The sequence below is a fragment of the Orycteropus afer genome, unplaced genomic scaffold (genome assembly GCF_000298275.1).
Source record: "Orycteropus afer afer isolate SDZICR_OR568_19922 unplaced genomic scaffold, OryAfe1.0 scaffold01036, whole genome shotgun sequence".
NCBI lineage: Eukaryota > Metazoa > Chordata > Mammalia > Tubulidentata > Orycteropodidae > Orycteropus > Orycteropus afer.
In genome coordinates, this window is record NW_006922623.1 from 235,342 (window position 1) to 260,511 (window position 25,170).

At 42.5% G+C, this 25,170-nt stretch overlaps 1 protein-coding gene across 1 annotated transcript in view; it reads left to right on the top strand.

Annotated features, from left to right (window-relative positions):
* Nucleotides 1-8,518: 8,518 nt before the first annotated feature.
* The window catches only part of FHDC1 (FH2 domain containing 1), a 35,300-nt gene continuing 18,648 nt past the window's right edge, over nucleotides 8,519-25,170 (top strand). Inside the window, exons 1-3 of the mRNA XM_007958606.1 lie at nucleotides 8,519-9,016; nucleotides 17,104-17,165; nucleotides 17,985-18,087. Coding sequence (XP_007956797.1) covers nucleotides 8,519-9,016; nucleotides 17,104-17,165; nucleotides 17,985-18,087 — 663 coding nt within the window. The remainder of the gene's footprint in view (nucleotides 9,017-17,103; nucleotides 17,166-17,984; nucleotides 18,088-25,170) is intronic.

Consider the following 25,170-nt stretch of genomic DNA (forward strand, 5'->3'; position numbering starts at 1 on the left):
TTTTTTAAGGAATCGCCATACTGCTTTCCACAGTGGTTATATCATTTTACAGTTCCACCAACAGTGTGTGAGAGTGAGAGTGACTGATTCTTGAGTGTACGCTCTGTACAGTGATGGGGGGAGGGGCGTGCTGATTCTCCAGGCTTGAACAGAAAGTGTGCAGTGGGTGTAGACTCCTCATCTGACAAGGTTGACAGTAAAAGCAAAGAAGAGAATCCCATTCCGCCCTCACTTTTGATGTGCTGTAATTTAACTTTTGCTTGGGCAATTAATATTCTTTTGGGATTGATATTAACTCCCGGAGCCTGTCTTTCACTTTTACTAAATTTTCTCACTCTTGAGATTTTATGTGACCTTAGTTGTATCTGTTTCTCTCCATGGTGACTATAAGCCTGACTAGTGGCCAAGAAGTGGGTTTTTGTCTGCCACATTTTTTTGTTTGTGTTTTTACCCTAATAGCTTGTCTTTTTCTATGCAAGTCTCCTTAACGATGAGTCGGGTCCGACTCGACGGCACATAACAACAACAACAACAAAGTGGCCAAGAAGTGGGTTTTTGTCTGCCACATTTTTTTGTTTGTGTTTTTACCCTAATAGCTTGTCTTTTTCTATGCAAGTCTCCTTAATGACAGCCCAGAAACTGTTCTAGGAGTTCAGGAGCCGAGGACCAGAGTGGATAGGCGGAGATCATGGTCAGAGGCTGGGAAAGCACTGGTCAGTTATGTGGGATCACCAGTACCGAGACCGAAACCGAGTCAAAGGTAGAGAAGACTTCATCCCCGCAGAAGGCACCTCCCCGCCCCAGCAGTTGATTTCCCGTCAGCCGGTGTGCCCGCAATAGGTTTTCTTAGACCACACGCTGCTCACTGCCTGGCGTCACTAATCACTTTGAATAAAGATTAAACTGTTTCGCCTGCGTTGAGGACACTTTCCCAGCGTCCGTTCATGTGATCAGGCCTGGGACAGACTTCTTTCTGCTTTCAAACGACTCAAAGGTTCCTGTTATTATCATTGAACAGATTGAAAATAAAAGAAGTAGCAAACATGTAGGCGACAGGTATCTGGGAGTTGCTGACCTTTGGGAAGCTCAGGACTGGCTGGGATTGGGCTACAGGGACAATTCGCTCCAGGAAGAAACAAGTGTGGGGCAGAGGGGTGGCCTGGGGTGTGCGGGATTGTATGTGTGTGTGCGGGATGTGTGCTTATGGGTGTGTGTAAGCGCGTGCTTGTGCGCAGGGTAGAGTGCCCGGGACACTGCGGCGGAGGTTCCTTTGTGGAAGGCACTTGTCGGTTCAGAATCCAGCTTGGCGTCTCCCCTCGCTCGTTCCACAAAGACACCTAGCCCTTCTTCACAGCTAGGCTTTCTCGGTCTCTCGCCGCCCCTACTTCCCTCAGCAGTCAACGGTCGGGCCCAGCGCCAGCCTTTGGGTGCTGGAACCAGCGTGTCCCCACGGTGGATTCCAGGCACCGGTCTTGCGCAGTTAAAGGCGAGCGCAGCTCTGGTGGAGCTCCAAGTGGAAGGCTGGGGGAGGGGGCCGAGCAGGAAGAAAGGGCGTGCTGCCCTTTGCAGCTGGCAGGGCGACCAGCCTTAGGTTCAGCATTGTTACCTGAGGCAGCTGCTGCGTCCGGCCCCGCGTCGCCCCGCCCCTTCACGTTCCGCGGCCTTCTGAGCTGCAGTGACTGGGAAAGAAGAGGCTGCGCTGGGCGACCGCGAGCGGTGAGCGAGGGCGCGCGGCTGGAGGCTGCGATTCAGTCTGCTAGGAGAGAGCAGGAGGTGCGCGGGGAGCGCCAGTCTCAGGTGAGTGTGAGCCGCGTGGCCAAGACCGGGGAGACCGCAGCGCTGGGGCGAGGAGAGCGGGAGACCCCGATTCCCCAGTTCCTGGGGTGCGGGTTCGGTCAGGACCCTGGCTGCGGCGCCGGGAAGTGCGGCAGATGGCTTCTCTGAGAAGGCTGGGGAGGAGGTTTGCGCCCCTACTCTGGCGACTTTGTTGGCCGTACTCACTGGCTGCAGAGGGCAGCGATCAGTCCCCGTGAAGGCGCGCTCCGTCGCGGGCTGTCTCCTGCTTGGATCTGATTTAGCTTTAGATGCTAAGACTTTTGGATAAACTGATCTCCCAGATTAACCCCAGCCCATCTGAAAGAGCAAGAGCCTCATACAGAACTCGCGTCTTGAGGCGCCGCGCTGGGGTCTCTAGCCAGTGCGGAGCCAGGACTTCCCTCCAGACATTGGTTGAGGGATTGACTGGGACTGAGTGTGGGCGCTGGCTCTCGCGCGCTAGCTTGCGTCCGGCTCTAGTAGAACTTTGGGGAAGGAGCGGTGGGCTGTTGGGTGACCCACCAGGCGCTGCGAGCCGGCTCTAGTAGAAGTTTGGGGAAGGAGCGGTGGGCTGTTGGGTGACCCACCAGGCGCTGCGGTGCCCCAGCTCGGAGACTGCGGACTTGTAGCTTAATCCTCCGATCTCGGTTTAAAACACCAGGATTCTCCTGTTTTTCCCTCTTCCTCTTCCTTACTCGGTTTTCGTGGAGCCGCAGTGCGGCCGCAAGGCTTTCTCCCCTGGGCCCGGGACACCGACTAGGGAGGGCCATGGGAAGAGGACGCCGCAGAGATTTCAGAAGGGCAGTGGAGCGCCTGGCTGCAGTAGACCCTGTGTCGCCGAGCGCGGGGACTCCCCCCTTTCGTTTCAAACATACACTCTGCTTACGCCCCCACCCTCGCTTCTGGGAGCTTTGTGCAGCAGCCCCCACAGAGGGGGCAGCCGCCAGTGGTCGGTGTTGTGGGGTACGGGGCAGGTTCCGAACTTAGGGCCCCTCCGAGCGAGAGGGTGGGGCCGGAGCGACCCCTGGCCGGCCTCTGCCAACCCAGCGGAGGGGCCCGAGAGGACGACACAACGGGGGGAGGGGCGCGCTGGCGGGCGGCTGCTCCCGTCGCTTCTGCCCGGGGACTGGGAGGACGCACGGCGCTCCCAAGAAGCAGAGGGGTCGCGCCCTTCCCAGGCGTCGGTCGGACTCGCGCGTTGGCCTGTTCGGGACTGCTCTCTTCTTACCGCCGGCTCGTGGCTGTTCTCCAGGCTCGCCCTAGTCCTTCAGGCGTCAGCCGCAGAGCCTGCGCACGCCTGTGGGCGACTATCTCCGCAGAGCACCCGCGCTCCCGCCCTCGGCCCCTCTGACCCCGCAGCGGCCCGCGCCCTCCTGTGGAGCGCTCCAGCTCGTCCCAGATAAGGGAGGCCGGCTGTTGGCTCGCAGCCGCCCAGGGAGACCTCCTAGTTGTATATGTTTGGCTGCCACCAGGCGCTGAACAAGGGTCCCGGGGGATTCTGGCCGACGCGGCCGAGGGCTCGTGGCCCCCTTTGGAGCCTGTTGTGCTGCGGTCCGCGGGTTCCGGCGGCAGGAGGCGGCCGAACTGGCGGTGTAGTGGTGAGTGGTTTGTGCGGGATACTTGGCGCGTGGTTGGGGGCGGGGAAGGAGGCGTTGGGCGGCTCACCATTGCAAAGACATAGGAAACTGCTACATGCCGAGACTAACTTGAAACAAGCAATGCCCTCCGTGCCCTACACGCCAAATGTCTTCAGAACTTATTAGTCAGTTTTCAAACATCTCTTTGCACAGAAACAACTTCTGGTGTTCGGCCGTCTGTAACCGCCCCCCGCCCCCCACCTGCACCCGCAACCCCACCCCCGAACCCTCATTTGTCTTCCTGGAATGAATAGTATGCGCTTTCCTCCCCTCTTTAAAGCATCCTTTGGGGTTCGTGTGCTTTATTTTCCTTTGGTGATGTGACACTGTGCATAGAAAACTAGACGTTCTTACTTTGCGCTCAGGGTGTTACTCTTGGGGTGTTAGCCATGTGCGAAATGTTTATGTTGTGCCACAGATTAAGAAGGCTGACTGGAAACACAGCTTTGGCCATTTTTAGTAATGCGTAGAGTGCCAAGGGGAAACCTTGGATGTTCGCAGCTCCAGTGTGTGTGGTGTGGTTGTATTGACTGCCATTCTGTATTTAATAATCAAGGAAAGCTTTGAAAGATAAGTGAGGGCGGTGGAGGAGCCTTTTCTAAAGGAGTTAGTAGAGTGAGAACAAAAATTCCGTATTTTAGAATTGCCTGTACTTTTGCCACCTTTTCTTTTCTCAAAATAGAGATTTGTGTTCCTCTGCCCCTTCTCTCCAAACCCATTTATCATTAGAAGGGTGTGGGCCACTTCTCCCTAACCCCACCTCATCTGTGACACATGTCAGGAACCTAGGGGAAAGGTCTTCAGGCAGGTTTTTCTGGGAGTTGCTTTTGATTATTATAGACCAAGAGCATGAGTGACCATCTGAACAAGGCCCCACTGATCCTCTTTTAGAAAGTCCTGAGCTCTAAACTGACTTTCAGAAACATGTTTTCCTCTTAAATGCACCATGAGATGAAGCATACATATGCTCTTTTCTTCTCTCCTGTCCACTCTTTGGAAGACTAGAGCTTCAGAGATGTTTACCAAAAGGAAAGCAATGCTGGCTGTTTAGGTAAGAAAGCTTTGAGAGAGGCCAGAGGGCTTCTTTGAAGACCCTTATGAACTGCTCATACTAAGACTTTTTGCTTGTGGCTCAACTACAGACTAAGTACATGACCACAATATCTACTCACTAAAATTTCATAGTTAAAAGCTGCTCAACCAGGAAGGTCCAGCATCAGACCCACCTGTAATGGACCATGATTAGCACTCAGGGAACTTGAAAAGTTTGACTTTTCAAATCCTAACAGCGACAGTTCAGCATTTTATTCAGGGCTGGGCATCTGTTCTTACTGATCAGCCTCAGCAGTCTATTTTTCTGCTGCTGAGGTCCCCAAGCCTGTCTCCATCTGTCCAAAGGAGATTGATGGGGCACTTGACATTTTCCAGACAGAGCCAAGGCTAACTCCATTGTCCTGGCTGGCATTATGCATCGATATCTTTGTGGTGGACAATACCTTAGTAAATCAAATGTTCTTTTTGTATTTTCTCTTTGAATACCTCATGGGACTGTGGGACAGGTTAGAATGTCTGTTTGCACTGTTCTTTTTCTACTGTCTCTTTGACTTTGGAAATTCTGGCCAATTGGGGAGCTCCACTGAAGTGGTGCTGGTAGTAAAAACCTAACATCTTGGCTAATCATTGCTGGTGAACTGATAATTAAAAGCTGTTGGGTGGCTAGGATGCTTGCCTGTTAACCTGGGAGAAAATTAACCAGACAACATACCAAGGACAGTGCTGTAAATTTTCTTTTGTTCCCTGAACTTTTTATAAAGAACATTCTTTCTCAAGATGGGGCAGTGGTTAGAATCATGTGATCGCATAGCTAACATGTCACTTTTTACTTTGACAGGGTTTTATCTGGTACTTCCTCTGTGCAAAGCACAATACTAAAAAAGTATTACATCCTTTTGGTGTGTTGGTATTAAAAGATAGTGATGTGGAACACCCCTGAGTGTCTATCCTTTCTTGCTATTAGTATCTCTACATTTTCTTTGTGAGGTTTCATGGCACATCTGTGCATATACTTACATAGCATCAAATGAGTTATTGCTTTCTAGGTTGGAAATGTTTTTTTGCTTATCACCATTCTCAAAAGGGATAATCTATGAACAAGTCAGCATATCTGGAATTGGAGGTGAATTGGAGGCTTAGCAACTCTTCTATAAATGGGATGTTTTATGTGCAAGAATATTTTAAAATATATAAGGATAAACTGCCAAAATTACCTGTACAGTCTTGAAAAAAGAGAGTTCAAATGTAACTATAAACTGTAATTGTCTATGAGTCATTTGCTTTAGGGATGCCAGCCATGAAAACAGCCTAGTTATGCCCCAGTGGTAATTATGAAAATGCCTTTTAAAAGCCAGTTGGATCTCAAATAAACTATAAGTCTATTTGGATAAAATTTTCATTTCTACTTATTTAAAAAAATTATCCAATTAACAGTTGGAAATGCCATTTTCTACCCACACAGAGATAATTTTCAAAACTTAAATATTCAAATGTTTCAAAGAAACATTTGTTCTTGTAATGTGCTATAGTTGTTGTTTTGTGCCGTCGTGTTGACTCCAACTCATAGTGACCCTATGTACAACAGAACGAAACACTGCCTGGTCCTGTGCCAACCTCACATTGCTTGCTACGCTTGAGCCCATTCTTGCGGCTACTGTGTCAATCCATTGAGGGCCTTCCCCTTTTTCGCTCATCCTCCACTATACTGAGCATTATATCTTTCTCCAGGGAATGGTCCCTTCTGACAATGTGACCAAAGTAGGTGAGATGAAGTCTGGACATTCTCATGTCCAAGGAGCATTCTGGCTGCACTTATTCCAGGACAGACCTGTTAGTTCTGTCAGTCCGTGGCACTTTCAGTATTTTTCATCAACATCACAACTCAAAAGTATCAACAAATTTTAGGTCTTCCTTATTCATTGTCCAGCTTTCACATGCATATGAGGTGATTGAAAACACCATGGCTTGAGCTATGCACACCTTAATCTTCAAGAAACATCTTGCTCTTCAGCACTTTAAAGAGGTCTTTTGCAGCAGATTTCTTGTAACATAGAGATAATTCAATATACAGTCACTAAGTGTTGAAAAAAGACAAATCTCTCACACCTCATAATTTAGAAACAGGGAACGGAAATATTAAAGGTATGTTTCTAGCAGCCAAGGGTAACTTGGCATTTTGTTTATAAACCTAACTCATATTTTAAAGCAAATATAACGCCTGTGAAAATAAAGGGAAATCATTTGTACATATGACACCAGTTTGTTATTGCTCTTATAATAGCTATGCCACAGGCATCTTGGTAAGAACTTTACATGTATTAGTTTATTTTTATACAAAGCAGTGAATATATTCTCATATTATAGATGAAGATGCTGAAACATAGGTTAAATAGCCCATCAAGGAAGCTGCAGAACTGAGATCTGAGAAAAAACAGTCTAGAATTTTTACCTTTTCATCCCAAAACAATCCTCCCTTCATATGCACGCATGCATGCAATGCCATTGAGTTGGATCCAACTCGTAGCAACCCCTCCTTGGGTTTCCGAAGCGGTATCACTATGGAAGTAGACTGCCCGCCCAACCATCCTTCTGAGGAGTGGCTGGTGGGTTTGAACTGCCAGCCTTCTCATTGTGTAACATTTGAATGAGTGATACTGGTTTACTCCATAGTGTTATTTGACCAATTTGTCTTTGTAAGTGGGCTTTGGTAATTGATGCTGTCAAAGGATAAGTACACTCAGAAGTCCAGTAAAAAGTCCCTACATTTGGCACTTTGTGATCTGGAGGAAGCAGTCCCTTTTTCACACTTCCACCTAGTCTTGACACTCACTTGGCAGCCTGCACGGGATAGCTTCCTCTACTTTCCACTTATCTGTTTTCACATATAAAGAAATGTAGTTGTTTTGATCCCAGTTTTTCCACCAGGTCCATCACAACCCAATGCCACATTTTTTTTTTTTAATTTAATAAAAACACAGATCCCCCCCCCCCATATAAGTTATTGACTGTGTGGATAAGAAGAGGTCTCTTCTTAGTGAATAGTCTTGCAGAAGCAGCAGAACGTCTGTGTGTGTGTGTGTGTGAAGAAAGCTCTGGTGGTTTCCAAAGAGTGATTTAATTAGAATCAAAACGATAGCAGTGGAAGGGATGAGAGAGGTCTTTTAAAGTACCCCAGCCTCCTGATTTTACAGATTAGAAAACTGAAGTCTAGAGAGGCAAAGGTACTCATCTAAAATGGGAAATAATAAAGCTTCATTTAGAGCTGCAGCCATTAATCTTGACATCTAATGTTCTTTTCTCTAATGCTGAAGGAAGCCACATCACCAATTAGAGCAAGAACATGATGACCCTGACTCCAAGGAAATGAGTTAGGGCATTATTTTGCCATCTCCAAATGCCTTGCCTACTGTGCACAAGATGGAAGATGCCTTTTGACCCAGTGATTGGTAGGGGACATGCCCATACTGGGGAAAGGCAGGGTCACTCATGCCTTACATTTCAGCAGTTTGGACAACTTTCCCTAGGACTAGGCATCCATTGCCTGAAGAAAAGGGACCAGTTAGTGAGCAAGTAGTTTATTCATGGAATGAGCAATAGTTGCTGAACATGTAGTGGATTCTCAATAAATATGTGCTTTATAGTTTAAGAAAAGGTTTCAAAATTGGGCTTATCATTACTTCTTTGACTGTGTTTCCAGGTAGTTAAATTTGGTTGATATTTAAGACAGTATTCATCTCTTTTCATGTACTTCTGGATGTGTTGACCTTCATTCATTTTAATATCCAACTGATACAGGAGGACCTTATAGTTGCTTCTGAAGGAAGAAGCTATACTAATTTTTCTTTATACTGATTTTAAAGTTGTTTTATCTTTGTAGATTTGGAAGATGACATGAAGTACAATTGCCTTTTTTTCTGGCAGAAGACGCATGGGTGAAAAATATGACACAAGTTTGATGTTTGTGTCTGCTTTCCCAAGGTCAAGAAATTACCTTCTTAGAAGGCAACAGTACTATGCATGTTACAAATTGTGTCTCCTTGGTCAGTGATAAGGAAAATGGGAATGTCGCCACAGCAGCTGGATTAATGATCGGGCAAACACCACCACCAGTGTCTCCTCCACCTCCTCCTCCACCCCCTCCACCTCCACCATGTCCATTTTCAGGGGAAGGGTTTCTTTCCTCTCCTCCTCCTCCTCCACCCCCTCCACTACCTGGGGGACCTCCTGTCCCACCTCCCCCTCCAGGACTGCCCCCACCTTCTCACATGAATGGATATAGTCCCCTTGGGAAAAAGAAGCGGATGAGAAGCTTTTTTTGGAAAACCATTCCAGAGGAGCAAGTTCGTGGCAAAACTAACATCTGGACTTTGGCAGCCAGGCAGCAGCATCACTATCAGATCGATACAAAGACCATCGAGGAGCTCTTTGGGCAGCAAGAAGATACCACTAAGTCTTCCCTTGCTAGGAGAGGAGGAACTCTAAATTCATCCTTCAGGGACGCTCGAGAAGAGGTAAGAATGAGACATGGAAAGATAATCCTCTACAGACTGCACTGTGCATACATTTTTAAAAAAAAGTTGTTAGACTTAGAAAAGAGATGAATGCAAGTGAATGTGCTCTGGAAATGATAGTAATGGCCTGATGTGCTGGGCTTTAGCTGAATATTGAAAATGTATAAAAAGTGTGCATGCCGCATTTTCCCAGACATCCCTGTGGATTATGACCTCACGTGGAGAACATGCTGCTTGGGGGCCATTGCTCTTTGGCCTCTCAGCCCTATCCTGTCTCTAGCACATCTGTGTGGTTTCCCCTGGTGGGGAATTCTGCTGAAGTCCATTATTGTTAATCTGTTGAAACAAAAACTTGAGTTCCTGAACTAGATTGGTTAGCTATAAAAAATGCCTTTTGCTAAACATCATCAACTCATACACATCCTACAGATTTTATCCTTATTTTCCCCTCCAGTTTTCCTTCAACATTCCTTGATTCCTCAGATCTTTGAACTAAATTATGGTCATTGTGGAACAGAGATTTCCAGAGAGCCAAAGCATGACTCCATTTCCAGAGAGACTTTATAGAGTGGTATATTTCCCACTTAATACTATATGTATTGTTGTTGTTGTTGTTATGTGTTGTTGAGTCGGCCCCGACTCACAGCCACCCCTCCTTGGGTTTCTGAGGCAGTATCACTACAGTAGTAGATTGCCCAACCTTCCTTCCAAGGCGTGACTGGTGGGTTTGAACCATCAGCCTTCTGGTTAGCAGTAAAGTGCCTTAGGCACTACGTTACCAGAGCTCCTACTAAACGTGTTACTTTAAGAAAAAATAAACTAGCAATTTATAAGAAGTTAACAGAGAGCAGAACCCCAGAGCTAAAAACAATCATATATTAGGGAAACTGAGTAAGAAATTGCACTTTTAAGTACTCTTAGGTTAGAAACATGAAAATAAAGAAACCTCCACTTGCTAGAAGAAATAACTAGGAAGTAAGGGATTAAAAGGAAAGAATGCTATGTGTTCTTGTGTGCGCATGTGTACACAGGTATCTGTGTATGTGCGCATATACACACATGCACAGAGACAGAGATCCATCATTTTTTAAAATCTGTTGCAAGGGAGCCAAGAAAATAGGTCAAAGATGGAATTGACTAGATAAGGGAATGGGCAGGGCCCTGGAATGAAGAAGTAGCTCTATGCATTATTGAATTCTTGAGCCAACGATATTGACCTCCTTTCTCATTCTGGCTGAGGAACATGTTAACTCCTTCTCTCCATCCATTCACTTGGTTGTATGAGCCCCTGTCAAAGTAGCCAAGAGTCTATTTATTACAAAGTACAGAGAAGGTTGGTGGGCAGGGAGTTTAAGTTAATGGGAGTGAAACAATTAAAAGAAATATTGAGAATGTTGGCACAATGTGAAGAATGTAACCAGTGTCACTGATCATTATGTCTAGAAACTGGATTTGGGAGCAGATTTTGCTCCAAGAATAAAATATTAATTAAAAATATAAAATGCAGAGAATACTGGGATTAGAATTGTTTAAGTGAGAACTATGAAATAAATTTGAGGAGGAAATCTTCAGGAGAAGCCTGAAATGCCTTCCAATTCTGAATATAGGCTGTACCTGTCTTTTTGACAGAGACCTTTTTTCTTCCTCCTTCAAATATCCTTCCAGTATTAGAAGGAGCAATAAATCATTTCCTTAGTATCCTGGCCTTTGCCCCAGCTTCCAGCAGAGATTCGTTATTGTACAGTAGGTCATTGTTAACCATTGTCTGCTACTCATTTGAAATACAACAATATTGAAGGAAAGATTGAAGGAATGTATGTGGAACTATATATCCCAGAAATGCACCTATAACAGAAGATACACCTATCATTTCCCTGGGAGGCATTGGCCACATTAAAATGGTAGCATCCTCTGTGAAGTATGGAAATTTATTTTAAAAAATGATTCTTTAAGGGCCTACAGGCAATTTGTTGCTTTATGTTTATGAATTAAAGAGAGGTTAAGAATCACTCAGGGAGGGAGGGAAGTAGAAGGAGTGTGGTGGCATGTTTTTACAGCTCTGGCAAAAATGAAAGTATCCATTTTCTTTTTTTAAAATAATAATAATAATAATGTCTTTCCCCTCAACTCCCTCCATTCCTGCACCCAGCTGATCTGAGCTTAACACTTACAGGCCTGATCTGAGAGACAACGTACTAGAAAGACGTATTAAATCACCATGATTGTGTCTTAAAACTGATCTAACTCTCCCACTTGTTAATATTCAGATTATGATAAGTAGTTTAGTTAGTTTTGGGTGATATTGTTATATAACAGAGGTTATCTAGAATTATTTTCAGTTTCTCCTGCTATGTCCAACATGGGTAGACATATCATACATACTTTTTTCAGTAAAGAATATGTTGTTGTTGTTGTTGTTGTGTGCCGTTGAGTCGGCCTCAACTCATAGCGACCCCTCCTTGGGTTTCCGAGGCAGTATCACTACGGAAGTAGGATTGCCCAACCTTCCTTCCGAGGAGTGGCTGGTGGGTTTGAACCGCCAGCCTTCTGGTTAGCAGTCAAGTGCTTTAGCCACTATGCTACCAGAGCTCCCGTTGTTGTTAGGTGCTGCCAAATTGGTTCTGACTCATAATGATCCTTGAGTCATCCTCACAATACTTGCCATGCTTGAGCCCATTGTTGCAGCCACTGCGTCAGTCCATTTCATTGAGGGTCTTCCCCTTTTTTGTTGATCCTGTACTTTACCAAGCATGATATCCTTCTCCAGGGACTGATCCCTTCTGACAGCATGACCAAAGTAGGTGAGACAGAGTCTGGCATTCTCACTTCTAAGGAGCATTCTGGCTATACTTTTTCCAGGACAGGTTTGTTTGTTCTTCTGGCAGTGCATGGTATTTTTAGTAGTCTTCGCCAAAAGTTTATAGTACATGGTATTTTCATTTCTTAGTAGATTTTCTTCTAAAGAAGTTATATCTCAGTAGAGTCATAGTCTAATAGGGATCAGTAATAAATCTGCCATCTCACTCTCTAGTAAGTAGAGTCCAGGGTTGAAAGTAGTAGTCCTCACCATCTGTCCTTGTGGCTTGGAGAATGCCCTAAACAGCATGTTCAGCAGAGGAACAGATCTGGTGCCTGGAAACATGGCATCAACATTTTACAACACAGGCTATAATTCTGAAGGTTCAAACATACCGAAGATCAGATTACATCCCCTTAAAATATAATAACCTTCTATAGAGATGGGCTGGCATTATGTGGTTGGCTTATACTTTAAAGGACTTATAAATTATTACAAATAAGTTCCATTATACTCCTAAAGAAGGAGTTGTTGGAAGATAGGGGAGATTGGGGCTTGGGAAGGGCTGAACTGAGAAGGAGCAATACTTGAAACATTAAATTAAAACAATTAATAGGGAAAACAAAAAACCTATAAAATGTTATTATCCTTATATCTTTGTTACCTAAAAATTACCTTGAAGAGACTACAGTAATAAAGTAAAAAAAAATTACTGTAATAAAGTAATTAGAAATAGAAAAGATATATTACTGAAGATGAAAAAGCAAAAACAAAAAAACGGTTCAGCTCAAACTCCACCTTCTTTTCAGAGTTCTCTGATCTCATCCTCTGAAGTTATATTGTTCCCTGTGCATCCATTACCAGTGTTCCTCTGTCCTCCTCAGAGACCCACACTAATGTTGGTTGCGTCTGTATGTGTCTCATTCTACCGTAGGGTCAGGGCCATGTCTAGACATTTGTTATCCTCCAAAGAAAAGTAAATGCAACTGAACTGGACAACATTGAACCAAAGGACAAAAGGTCTTTCAAGGTATCCAAAGATTGTATTTGGGATTCAAGAGGAAACACAGATGCTAACAGTTGAAGTCATTTACTATGATGACAGTGGCAATATTACATTTACCAGATAGGAAATAACTAAAATTGCTTATTCGAAAAAAAGGAAGGGAGAGAGAAAGGGAGGAAGATTGGTTTTGCTATGTTTATGAGAAATTATGTTTTCTTTTCCTTCATGATAATTCAGTTATCAATCTTTCCCAACTTTTATTATCATCCCATTGGTTATGGAATTAGGGGACATGATCACAATTCACAGTTATATAACTAGATAGAATATTTAAAGTACATTTTAAAAAAATACACTTGAATTGAATTTTCATTTCTTTCTTCAGAGTGGAGGTAGGGACAATTTCCAGTTGACAGGCAACCACCAATTTAAAAATAGAAAAACCACCCCAAACCCAAAGCTAAGTCCATGTTGGAGGCTACAGGAAGATTGATTTGCTTTTCAGAATATAAGTAGGAATAATGTCTCTAAGCAGGTAAAGAAGCCCTCTTTAACATACTGAAATGAATGTGCTTTAAACAGTTTTCTTCTTCCTTTAAAGGACATGAAAGGCAAATTTTGAGGTGGATTGGCACTAGGTGAAGGAATAAGAATTGTAGGGGAAGAAACTAGAAGAGCTTGTTTGAAAATTTTAGGGAGAGGGCAGTGCAGCCATTCCCACACCCTCTTCTAAGGAGCACAATCCTTCTGTCTCAATGCTTTCAAGAGCCACTAAACCTCTAGCCACCTGTCAGTCTGTGGGGTGACTGTTACCTCTCACATCCTAGAGGGGAGTCCTTGGATTGAGTTGAATGCATTACCTTACATTTTAGAGCCTCTGTTCACCATGAATGGGTTAACTCTGGTGGGAGAATTCAGGTTTATAATGGAAGGAGCCGTGGTGGTGCAATGGTTAAGAACTCAACTGCTAACTGAAAGGCTGGCAATTCGAATCCACCAGCACACTCCTTGGGAAAAGACGTGTTGATGTGCTCCCATAGAGCTTACAGTCTAGGGCAGTTCTACCCTGTCATTTTCAGTCATGTGAATCGGAATTGACTCAATGGCATATGGTGGAAAAGCGAGTCAACCCTGTAGTCCGTTGACTTTGTCTACTGGTGACACTGACTTCAGTGATGGTCCTGCCTGCAAATCCTGGTGTGTCCAGAAGAGTGGATGATTGATTGGGAGGGGAAGGAGGGGGAGGCACAGGCTCATTCATTGGCCAGGTTGGTTCATCCTTATTCCTGTTCTTCACAAGGGAAAGGGGCGGTGTCTATGACTTCCAAGCTTAGGCAGCCAGGGAGTCTCCCAGGGATTCCATGGGCAGATTCCATGGCTCTGAATAATTCCAAAGCACTACCCAATCCCACACAGATTCCTTTCTCAATTGCCCAGCTTTGAGTCTGCAAGCATTTGAGAAGTAAGATAAGCTAATTTGCATATGTAGTGACAACCCTCTTTAAAAGACTTTAACAATCACCTTTTAATACTGCTTTAGAAGGATCAAGTGCAGTAACTGTGATAAAGAGGCCTAGGGAGATCAGAAAAGAGTGGGGCTGTCCTCAGGTTATCAGTTGTTTTATTTTCTTTTGTTTGGACAAGATGCTGGGCTTTCTTTTCCCTGTAAGGTGCTTGGTCATAGCCAGCCCAGGTTTTTCCTTAGGGGGATATTAATGACTTCTTTAAATTGGTGAGTGGATTCTGAGACCCTGCTTCAAGCTGTGGAAACAGCAGCTTTTTCAGGTGATGGCTGCCTCTTTGTTGAATGTGATGCTATGCTCTTGTAGGACTGAGGAAGTCCTTAAGCTTGTGGCAGATGTCTAAGCTGTTGAGAAAATTATTTCTATCCATCATCCCACAGATGCAAGTCTAGGGTCACCAGGGGACTTGGCCATGCACTGTGGATGGCTTTCTACAAAGCTGCCCCATTCCTAGAATAAACATTCCCATATGAATATTGCTGGTGGAGGAACATTGCCACGTTTATAGGAAGCTTAACAATATTAAAACTCACAGGAAACAGAGTCAGGAGCAATCAGAGAGACCCATGCTAGCATTTCAACTCCAGTACTGCTTTGGGCAATTTGAAAAATGACATTGGAGGTTCAGTTTCCTTATCTGTCAAATAGGGATGATAAGAATAATTTCTCCATTACTTTTCCAGCAACAATTGTGGACCTAGGCCAATGCACAAAGTGTCCCAGAGAATTGATGGATGTGGTTTAGTGCTTACGGCATTTAACTGCTACCCAGAAGGGTGGCGGTTTAAACCCACTAGCCACTCCTCGGAAGGAAGATTGGTTGGGCAATCTACTTCCATAGAGAAACTAAAAGCAAACCAAACTCACTGCTGTTGAGTCAGATCCGACTCATAGTGAGCCCTCCTTGGGTTTCCGAGGCGGTATCACTACTGAAGTAGATTGCCTAACCTTCCTTCCGAGGAGTGGCTGGTGGGTTTGAACTGCCAGCCTTCTGGTTAGCAGTCAAGTGCCTTAGGCACTATGCTACCAGAGCAATACTGCCTCAGAAACCCAAGGAGGGGTTGCTATGAGTCGAATCAACTCAACAGCAGTGAGTTTGGTTTTCTGTAGGGTGACAGGACTTGGAGTGTGTGGGTGTGTAAGAGAGTGCTATAGTCAAGGGTTAAATATAAAAGGAAGTGGCACTTTAATGAGAGAGAAAACAAGTTATTTCTCCTTTCTAGATAGAAGAGAGTGAACAGCAAGTTCTTTCGTATGTATATTGATAAATCAATATACACATACTTGTGTATGTGTGTATATATACAATATACTTGTGGCCTTCTAATTTATGAATTATAATAAACACATAGTTTTCTGTCCTAAGAAATTTAGATTCCTCTTTGCAGTGTGAGGTTTCCTTGTTAAAGGGTGTTAAGTTTGACGGGTTTTATTCTCACCCTTTCTTTTCCTCCTTCTTCCCCCTCCTTTCACACTGAACTTGAACTGAAATCCCTGGGTAGGATTCCAACAAGGAGTCTGTCCTTTTAGCTTGTGAGTTTATTTTATGGCTGGCAGGTGATTGTGTTAACATGAAATGAACCCCTGGGTTAGTAAATAATGTGGTTATTTAAGATTAGTCTTCAAAAGAAGACAACCGTACTCTTGTAAAAATTTAACCTTATAGCCAGGAAGTGACATTAACATTGGTTAGCAGTCTTGCTGCTTCTAAGCATTCTTATAAACTTAGAAGCAGGCACAGAGATCAGGAATTTAGTCTGAAACCCGATTCCCTTTTGTTCACAATGAATAACATACATTTGGAAAGGAAGGACATTATAACAACATTCCTATTTTAGCTAGTCTCCCTTTACCAAAAAACAAATGGAAAAAATTGCAGCAGTTTTAACGTTATCTTTCTTCCATACATCCTGAATATTTACTTCTAGAGAAATAAAAGGATTTTTTTAAAAAAGAAAAGTTCAGTATAATTCCTAGGCTGAGAAGCAGTAAAAATGTGGCAATCAAAATCTGGGTTTTGATGGCTCATTAGAATAGGACCATATTTCATTAAAACTAGGATGCTGTACGTTGTGAGATACATCCTAATTCCCAAGATATTAAAGTGTAAAAAATATGCATCTTAGACTTGGTGAAATATAACATAAGTTTTTCTTTTTTAATCCTGAGTGAATAAAATATAGGACAATTTCTTCTTCCTAAAAGTGCTATTGGACATATATTTCCTTTTTCAATTATATGAGAGTTTGCTTTTAGAAAAAAATTGAGGATTTTATGACCTTTCTGAAAATGATAAATGTCCTTTTATATCACTAAATTGGGGTTGGGACTCATTTTGCAATATCTTTATAGTTTTTTTTTTTTTTTTTTTTTCGCAGTTTAAGTTGTATATGATTCTTGCTAGGCTAATGAAATGCATCTATTTCCAAATTGTGGCTTTTAAGGATGGGCTATATTATTCTAAGGTGGAAATTGTTAAATTAAAAAAATTTCAATGCATATATATTGAAAATTATATATTAAAACATAATTATTATAGTTAAGCTAAATATAATGAAGGAAGTTGAGAAGATAATATTTTGATTTACTTTAATATTCATAAAATTACAGTAGGTATTTCTATTATCACCAGATTTACAAACTGAGAATTACTTTCTTATAAATTAGTTTTGTACTTTGATAGGTTTTAATTCTCTTCTTTTCTCCAACTCTTTTTTTTTATGTGCTGTAATAAACTTGTCTGCCTGTATTTTTTTTCTAGATTACTATCTTGGATGCAAAACGGAGCATGAACATTGGGATATTTCTCAAGCAATTTAAGAGGTAAGATTTTTGCATATGTATGAAACTTTGGTTATACCCATGCTGTGAGTATCATAGGGGTGTGACTGAGCTGAAACTTAGATTCTAATATGAGTAAAAATCATTCCTCACACATTCAAATCCTTCTTAGAGGTGTTGTTGTTGTTATTATGTGCCATTGAGTCGGACCCAACTCATAGTGACCCCTCCTTGGGTTACCAAGGCAGTATCACTACTGAAGTAGATTGCTCCATCTTCCTTCTGAGGAGTGGCTGGTGGGTTTGAACCGCTAGCCTTCTGGTTAGCAGTCAAGTGCCTTAGGCACTATGCTACCAGAGCTCCTTCTTAGAGGCATGGCTTGTTCAATCTGTTAGAGTCTTTCACTTTCTGCTGTTTTCCTTCATAAAAATATTATTTAGTGGCTTCAAGTATAGCAAGAATTGCCTGGGGGGTGTCCATTCCAGCATTATGTCCGGGAATTTATAGATTCATCTTTAGTTGCCCCTTGAGTATAGAATGGAAGGGATAGGGCTCTGTGGGAGCTCCAGTGAGACCAAAGTATTTTTTTTTCTCTTCCCAAAAGAGTGTCTCAGTGGTCCTTGCTGCTTTCAACCTTTCTGGGATGCCCGAGGATGGTTTTCTGAGTGAAGGGGTCTCTGAGTATTCCGGGTCCCATGTATTCCTGGCAGTGGTGGTGGTGTGAGCATTGACCATAAATTGCCCATCAGGCTGGGAAGAAGGTGGGATGGCAAAGAAGGTGGAGGTGTTTGCATTTCTACGGGCTTGTATCTCTATAGGCACTCCAGCAAACGTGAAATGAAATCTGATTATCTTTTCAAGGTCTCCTCAGTCCATTGTAGAAGATATCCATCAAGGCAAGAGTGAGCACTATGGATCAGAAACACTGCGAGAGTTTCTTAAGCTTTTGCCAGAGTCTGAAGAGGTAAGGAATTTGGCACTTGAGTTTTAGCTATTAGGAGTGATGATAAAAGCTTAATATTTTCCGGAGTGTCAAAACTCACATTGGAAAGGCACTATCCAGAGCCCTGAATTTTCTCATGTAAAAGTGGAAAAGTGACTCACTAGAATGAGTACAGGTTATGGAGTCAGAGTCAGAATCTAGGTTCAAATGTGAACTGTACCCTAAACTGAGAAACATGAGCAAGCTTCTTAACTCCTGTGAACTTTAGTTTCTTCACCTGTAAAGTGAGGATAATGATGCTTACCTCATTGCATTGTCAAGGTGATTAAATCCTAGTTATACATCTAAAATGGTAGTTGGCACATGGGAGCTTAATAATTTTAGTTCCCTTTCTCACCTCTAATGATGATCTTCTTTGCCTCGGGTGAACCTGGGTTATTTTGTAATACGTAGATTTTTTAAAAAAAAAGAAAACACTTTTTGGTTGCTCTAAAAATTGGAAGAGGTGGTTAAACTGTTAGTAATGTTGTCAACACAGTTGACTAAAGACCAGAAATTTCTATTATAGTAATACAGTAAACCAAAAGTCCAAACTCACTGCCATCGAGTTGATACCGACTCATACCGATCCCCTTTGGGTTCCTAAGGCAGTAAATCTTCAAGAAAGTAGATTGCCCAGTCTGCCTTCTGGTTAGCTGGTGGGTTTGAACTGCCAACCTTCTGGTTAGCAATCAAATGTCTTAGGCACTATGCCACTGGAGTTCCCTTAATTTGGTCCGGGGAAAAAAAAGTCAATATTTTTTTTTTTTTAATGCATTTTATTGAAACATAATTTATGTACAGTGAAATACACAAAACTAAAGTGACATGGGGTCAGTGCATTTTTTTTCTTTTGCAGTGTTCCCTCCTCTCCCCTTCCACCCCCGGCAACCAACAAAGAACATTTCCCTCCATATATAAACTTTTCCTTGACCCTCCACAACAACAAACTAATAAATTGACTTATTTCACTCAGCATAATATCCTCCAAGTTCATCCATATTATGCGGTCTTTTGCAGACTCTACATTATTCTTTAGTGCTGCATAGAATTCCATTATGTGTATGTACCATAGTTTGGTCATCCTCTCTTCTGCTGATGGGCACGTAGGTTGTTTCCATCTTTTTGCTTTTGTAAATAGTGCTGTGATGAACATGAGTGTGCATATATCTGTTCCTGTCCTGGCTCTCACCTCTCTAGGATATATACCTAGTAATGGTATTGCTGGGTCAAATGGCATCTCCGATTACAGTTTTCTAAGGAATCGCCATATTGCTTTCCACAGCGGTTGTATCACTTTACAGTCCCACCAGCAGTGTATGAGAGTCCCAATCTCTCCTCATCCCCGCAAGCATTTGTTATTTTCTGTCTTGTTGAACCTTGCCATCAGTGCTGGGGTGAGATGGTATATCTCATTGTTTGATGTGAAGGTTTATCATTTTTCTTTGAGGTTACCCTGTGATTTATAGTTTTCTTCCCAAGTTTAGAACAGTCCGTTCTATCTTGTAGTTGTCTTGACTTCCCTACCATCTAGAAGTTCTGTAATGACACATTTTTTCCCCTCTTTTTAGTTTGTAGTTGTACTCATTTGTCAATTGATGTCTCTGGTTCCCTGTTTACAATTTTGTAGGCTTATTTACTTTGGATACTTCCATAGCTGGGTTGGCTTCTGGGTTATGTCATCATGTGTGTTAATGGTCAGTTTTTGTTGGCTGTTGTTGGTTCTCTGTCCAAAGGACTCCTTTAGCATCTCTTGTAAAGTTGGTCTGGTTTTAACAAATTCCCTTAATTTCTGCTTGTCTGGAAATGTCCTAATTTCACCATCATATTTGAGGGACAATTTTCCTGGGTACATAATTCTTGGTTAGAAATTTTTCTTTTTCAGGGTTTTATATATACCATCCCATTGTCTTCTTGCCTCCATGGTTTCTGCTGAGAAATTCGAGCTTAGTCTTTTTGGTTGTCCCTTGCAGGTAACTTTTCGTTTTTCCTGTCCTGCTGTCAGGATTCTTTCTTCGTCTTTGGTTTTGGTGAGTGTGATGATGATATGTCTTGGTGATTTTCTTTTGGGGTCCTGTTTGGGGTTTGTTGGACTTCCTGAATGGATGTATTCTCATCTTTCATCATATCAGGGAAGTTCTCTTCCAACAAATCTTGGGCAATTTTCTCAGTGGTTTTATTTTTCTCTTCCTGTTCTGGAATTCCAATGACATGTAGGTTATTCCTTTTGATGGTATCCCACATGAACCTTCGGCTTTCTTCATTTTGTTTTGATCTTTCCCTTTCCAAAGAAGTATTCAGGTATTTGTCTTCAATCTCATTAATTCTGCCTTCCATTGCATCAATTCTACTCCTTTGCCTTTTCAATGTGTTAACTATTTCTGACAATTTAGTATTAATCTTCTGAATTTCTATATGTAGATTTTAAATCATCTCTAATTTTTCATTTATTTTGTAATTTGTTCTTGTATTTTCTTCCAAAATTCTTCTGGGGTTTTATCTGTGTTTTTCTTGATCTGTCTCTCATTCCTTTGAAGATACCTAAATATAATTCTTTTGAATTCCTTATCAGGGAGTTTCTATGCTGCTTCTTCCTCAGGGATGTGTTTTGGGTCTGTATCCTGGTCCCTTGTTTCTCCTGCTTTATCTTGTTTCTTTGTGTAGACTGTGATGCTCAGTTGTCCCTGAGGCATTGTTTTTGTGTTTATATTTAATTGGTGATTGTTTGTTGGAGAGACTTGCCCATGATTTTCTTTTTCTTTGTATGTTATCTACACAAGCAGGGTACTGTGCTGTGCTCCTCTATTCACTGGTTGACACCACTTATACACTTACCACCTGTCTCCTTTCCTGTTGTCAGCCTCCTGTATGTCCCTGCCAACCTTGGCAAACAGAGCCTATTCTTAGGTCTTGTTTTCATTCAGGTTTTTCCATTAGTTGGTGCCTAATCCACTTCTGTATGGTTCCTTTTAAACCTTAGGGCTCCAGGACTATCTTCTGTATCTCTGTCAATTGGTTTTTCTTTTCTTTGTTGAAGAGGGTCTGTGTTGCTTGTCTGCCTATTCCTCCATCTTACCGGAAGTCCTAATATACCAAAAAATCAATAATTTCTTATGGTATAGTAGTACAGTAGGAGCTCTGGTAGCATAGTGCCTAAGGCATTTGACTGCTAACCAGAGGGCTGTCAGTTCAAACCCACCAGCCACTCCTCGGAAGGAAGGTTGGGCAATCTACTTCCATAGTCATACCACCTTGGAAACCCAAGGAGGGGTCACTATAAGTTGGCTGCATCTCAGTGGCAATGAGTTTGGTTTTTTAAAGTAGTAATATAGTACCATAATATAACCTTACTGATTTTTTTTCTGGACCAAATTAATGGAATTGTTGAATGGTTGGAGGCTTGATAGGAGAAAACAGAATGACAATTTTATGAAATCTTCCAAAATCGTTATATTGTCCTTTATTTCTGAACAAGCAATCCTTGAAAAAATTCAGTAAGAAATTACACAAATATATGTGCTTGTACACATTTAAATAATAGAATCCTATAAAGTAAAAAGTATAAGTCCCCCTTTTGACATACACTGCTACCCTTTCCCATCCTCATCCTTCTCCTCTTCCCAGAGATAATATATGGAAACTGACTTTTAGCACCTTTAATAACAAAGAAGAGAAATTTATTTATACCTCTTCTTTTATATTGGCTAGTGTTAAAAGGTCAAGTTCAGGGTCTTAGTGGTTAACTAATACTCTTAAGTATATTTAATAACCTGAGGCTCTTTCTACCTTGAGTTTTCTGTTTGCAAATTAAATGTAATTTACCTTGGCCAAGATTAATGAATGGCATTAATTAAGATTAGTAAAGGGTCTTAAAGGAAAGGTACATTAAATCATAATTTACCCTGGATCTTACATACTGAACAGTCCTTAATCTGTCTTTTATGTAAAGAATGTGAGTTCCAAAATCTTTAATTAAGATCTATAGAATTTAATTTGAGTTGAATTTACAAAGACTTGGATGCTCATGGGTTCTTATTCCTGCTTGAGCTTTTTTCCCATGACTCTTCCATAGGACTGCTCGGTGTACACACCCACTCCTAACTGACCTCATCTTTCTGTGTGAAGATCAGATTTGATAATGTTCTTGGAAGTGCTCTGAAAGATCAGAATTTCTAACTAAATGCAAGCTAGGCACAAAGGAGCCTACCGGCTCATGCATTGGAGAGGTGGGAGATGGAATACGGTTTTCTTAATATCTTCATTTCTAACTTAAAACTCAAAGGTGATTAGGGAATGCAAAGGCTGTGGGAAACTAAATGATCTTTCAAAAAAAGCAAATTAGCTGTCAAACCTATCCCATTTTAAAGAACTGTGTGTGGGATATAATTCAAAGGGAAGACTGTTCAGGGCAAGATGACTAAAACCCACCCAAGCAATGCTCTAGTCCTGAGGCACTCTCTCACCCAGACAATTAGCTAACCCCAGAGACAGTGTCCTGCTGAGATGAAACGTTGGTGTGGGATCCTGAAATGCCCTCCCAGCTACTACTGACCCAGCCGCAGCTGTTTCTCACATCACCCTCCTGCCACAGGTCATCCTCCATGTGAATATCTGAGAAGCTTGGTCACACTTTTCTCCTTGTTTACATTACTGACTCTGGACTTCAGTGCACCACACCCTCAAACTCATCTGGGAGCTTCCTTCAGGAACACCCTGACAGTCCTCAGGGCAGCTGGGCGCCCCTCCCTAACTCTCTCCGGGGATCCTACTGTCAGAGGGAGTCTAAGTGAAAGCTGAAGCCACCTAATGAGAAATGCCTGCTGCAAGGACAAATTGTCTCTGTGGTGAGGCTTTGTGGCCTCTGGCACCACCCAGATCCAAGGAGTCTTTGGATCTCTGGGTGGAGATTGGAGGGTGAGGATGCGACCAAGGAGGAGGCAGGGCCACATAAAAGAAGTTTAGGGAGATGGCTGAAATTTGCTAATAAATGGTAAGTGTATGTGTAACCGCATGTTAAGCCTGTGGTATAACTTTCAGTGCTCATTTTTAGCTCAAGAAGGGACTAAACATTTATTGAGTACCCCCATGTTCCAAATACTCTACAGGACAAAATTAAATGAGAAAATGTATTGAAGGTGCTTAGCCCAATGCTGAGGAGCTCTGGTAGCATAGTGCCTAAGGCACTTAACTACTAACCAGAAGGCTGGTGGTTCAAACCCACCAGCCACTCCTTGGAAGGAAGGTTGGGCAATCTATTTCAGTGATACTGCCTCGTAAACCCAAGAAGGGGTCCCTATGAGTCAGGTCCGACTCAATGGCACATAACGGCAACACAACAGCCCAAAGCTTGGCTAAGTCAAGAAACTGTGGCTATTATTATTTTATGTATTTTTCCATTTAATTCTCACAAAGATATAAGATATTCCTCATTTTGCAAATGAAAAACAGGCTCATGCAGGCTGAATACGACTTGCCTAGAGCTCTGGTAGCGTAGTGTCTAAGGCATTTGACTGCTAACCAGAGGCTGGTGGTTCAAATCCACCAGCCACTCCTCAGAAGGAAGGTTGGGCAATCTACTTGCCTCGGAAACCCAAGGAGGGGTCGCTATGAGTCAGATCCGACTCGATGGCAGTGAGTTTGGTTTTTGGTTTTTAGTGTCCTGTGACTGATAGGTAATAGAGGAGCAGGTTGGAATTGATTGAACCCTGAGTTATCTGACCCCAGAGCCGATCTTTCTGCTCCACTCCACTCCCTCCCTTGAGGAAGGGAGGGCAAAGGTTGTTCTTTTCATCACCTCTGCTATCACAAAGTACTGGTGTGAGTAAGTGTCCTTTGAATAATACTATAATCTTATCAACACTCAGAAAAATATGAACTGAAACAATCCTATTTTTTCTTGAGTTCACAGCTCACAAGCTACCTTAAGGTTAATTTGTTTTCACAATTTTCTCTGCCCTCCTCCACAAATGTTTTATCTAGGATGTTTGTTCATCTCTCCTCAAATGTGTGGTTAAAACTTGCAAAGCAAGAGGGAGCCAAAAATGAAAGCCCTAGGAGTGTGCTCCAAATACGGCAAAGTGTTCGCGCACCCAGAGGTGACCTGGGTGTGAGGAGGCTCGAGGAGGAGCCAGTAGAAGGTCAAAGGAAGCTCCTTACCTTCACCCCAGCCTAACATGCCCACCCTTCTGTCTTACTGTCATGGATTCAGAGCTGTAAGGTGGTAGGAATTTTCTGTTTTCTTTAGAAGCAGATTGCATTGCCTCTTCTGAACATTTTTATGACCACTTCTCTGCCTTCATAGTCCGTTGGTGGTGCAAACATTTAACATGCTTGGCTGCTAACCTAAAGGTTAAAAGGCCTGTTGATCTGTTTCTGAAAAATCAACCGTTGAAAAGGCTATTGAACACAGTTTGACTCTTACGTACCTAGGGTCACCATGAATCAGAATCGACTCAATGGCAACCGTTTTTACCTATTTATTATTTATATTTTTTTTACCTACCATCTTGTTTACTCTGCTACCCAAATGGGAATGATAGGGAGGAAGCTCAGGGTCTTTTGGGTGGGTATGTTTGTGGGAAATTCTGCTATTTCAAGGCCATGTAAATGGAATTAGATAGAATGAAGGAGGCTTGCCCTTTAGAAGCATGATGTTGGTTATTAAGACAGAAACCCAGCACAGCCTGCGAGCATCATGATGGGAGTCACTTAGCTCAGCCAACAAAATTATGCCTAACAATGTTTAATAAATGCTTTTTGATAATGATGATGAGGATGTACAATAATTATAGGGTTTGTTCCCTTCCCTTTCTTCTCTACCACTATGAAGGTACAATAATCCCTCTTAAATGAACACAAATCTTATTTTGAAGTAAGAATTAAGAACTATATACATACTATTTAAATTCAGAAGTATCTTTCCATCACCATTCTCTTGAAATCTATAAACATTTTTAGCCCTTTACATAAGTGAAAGATATTAATCATTGCCAAGTTACAGTTTAGTCTAATGTTTAATAGAAATATTTACCGAGTTTCCTTCGCATGACCCATTCTTACGCTCTA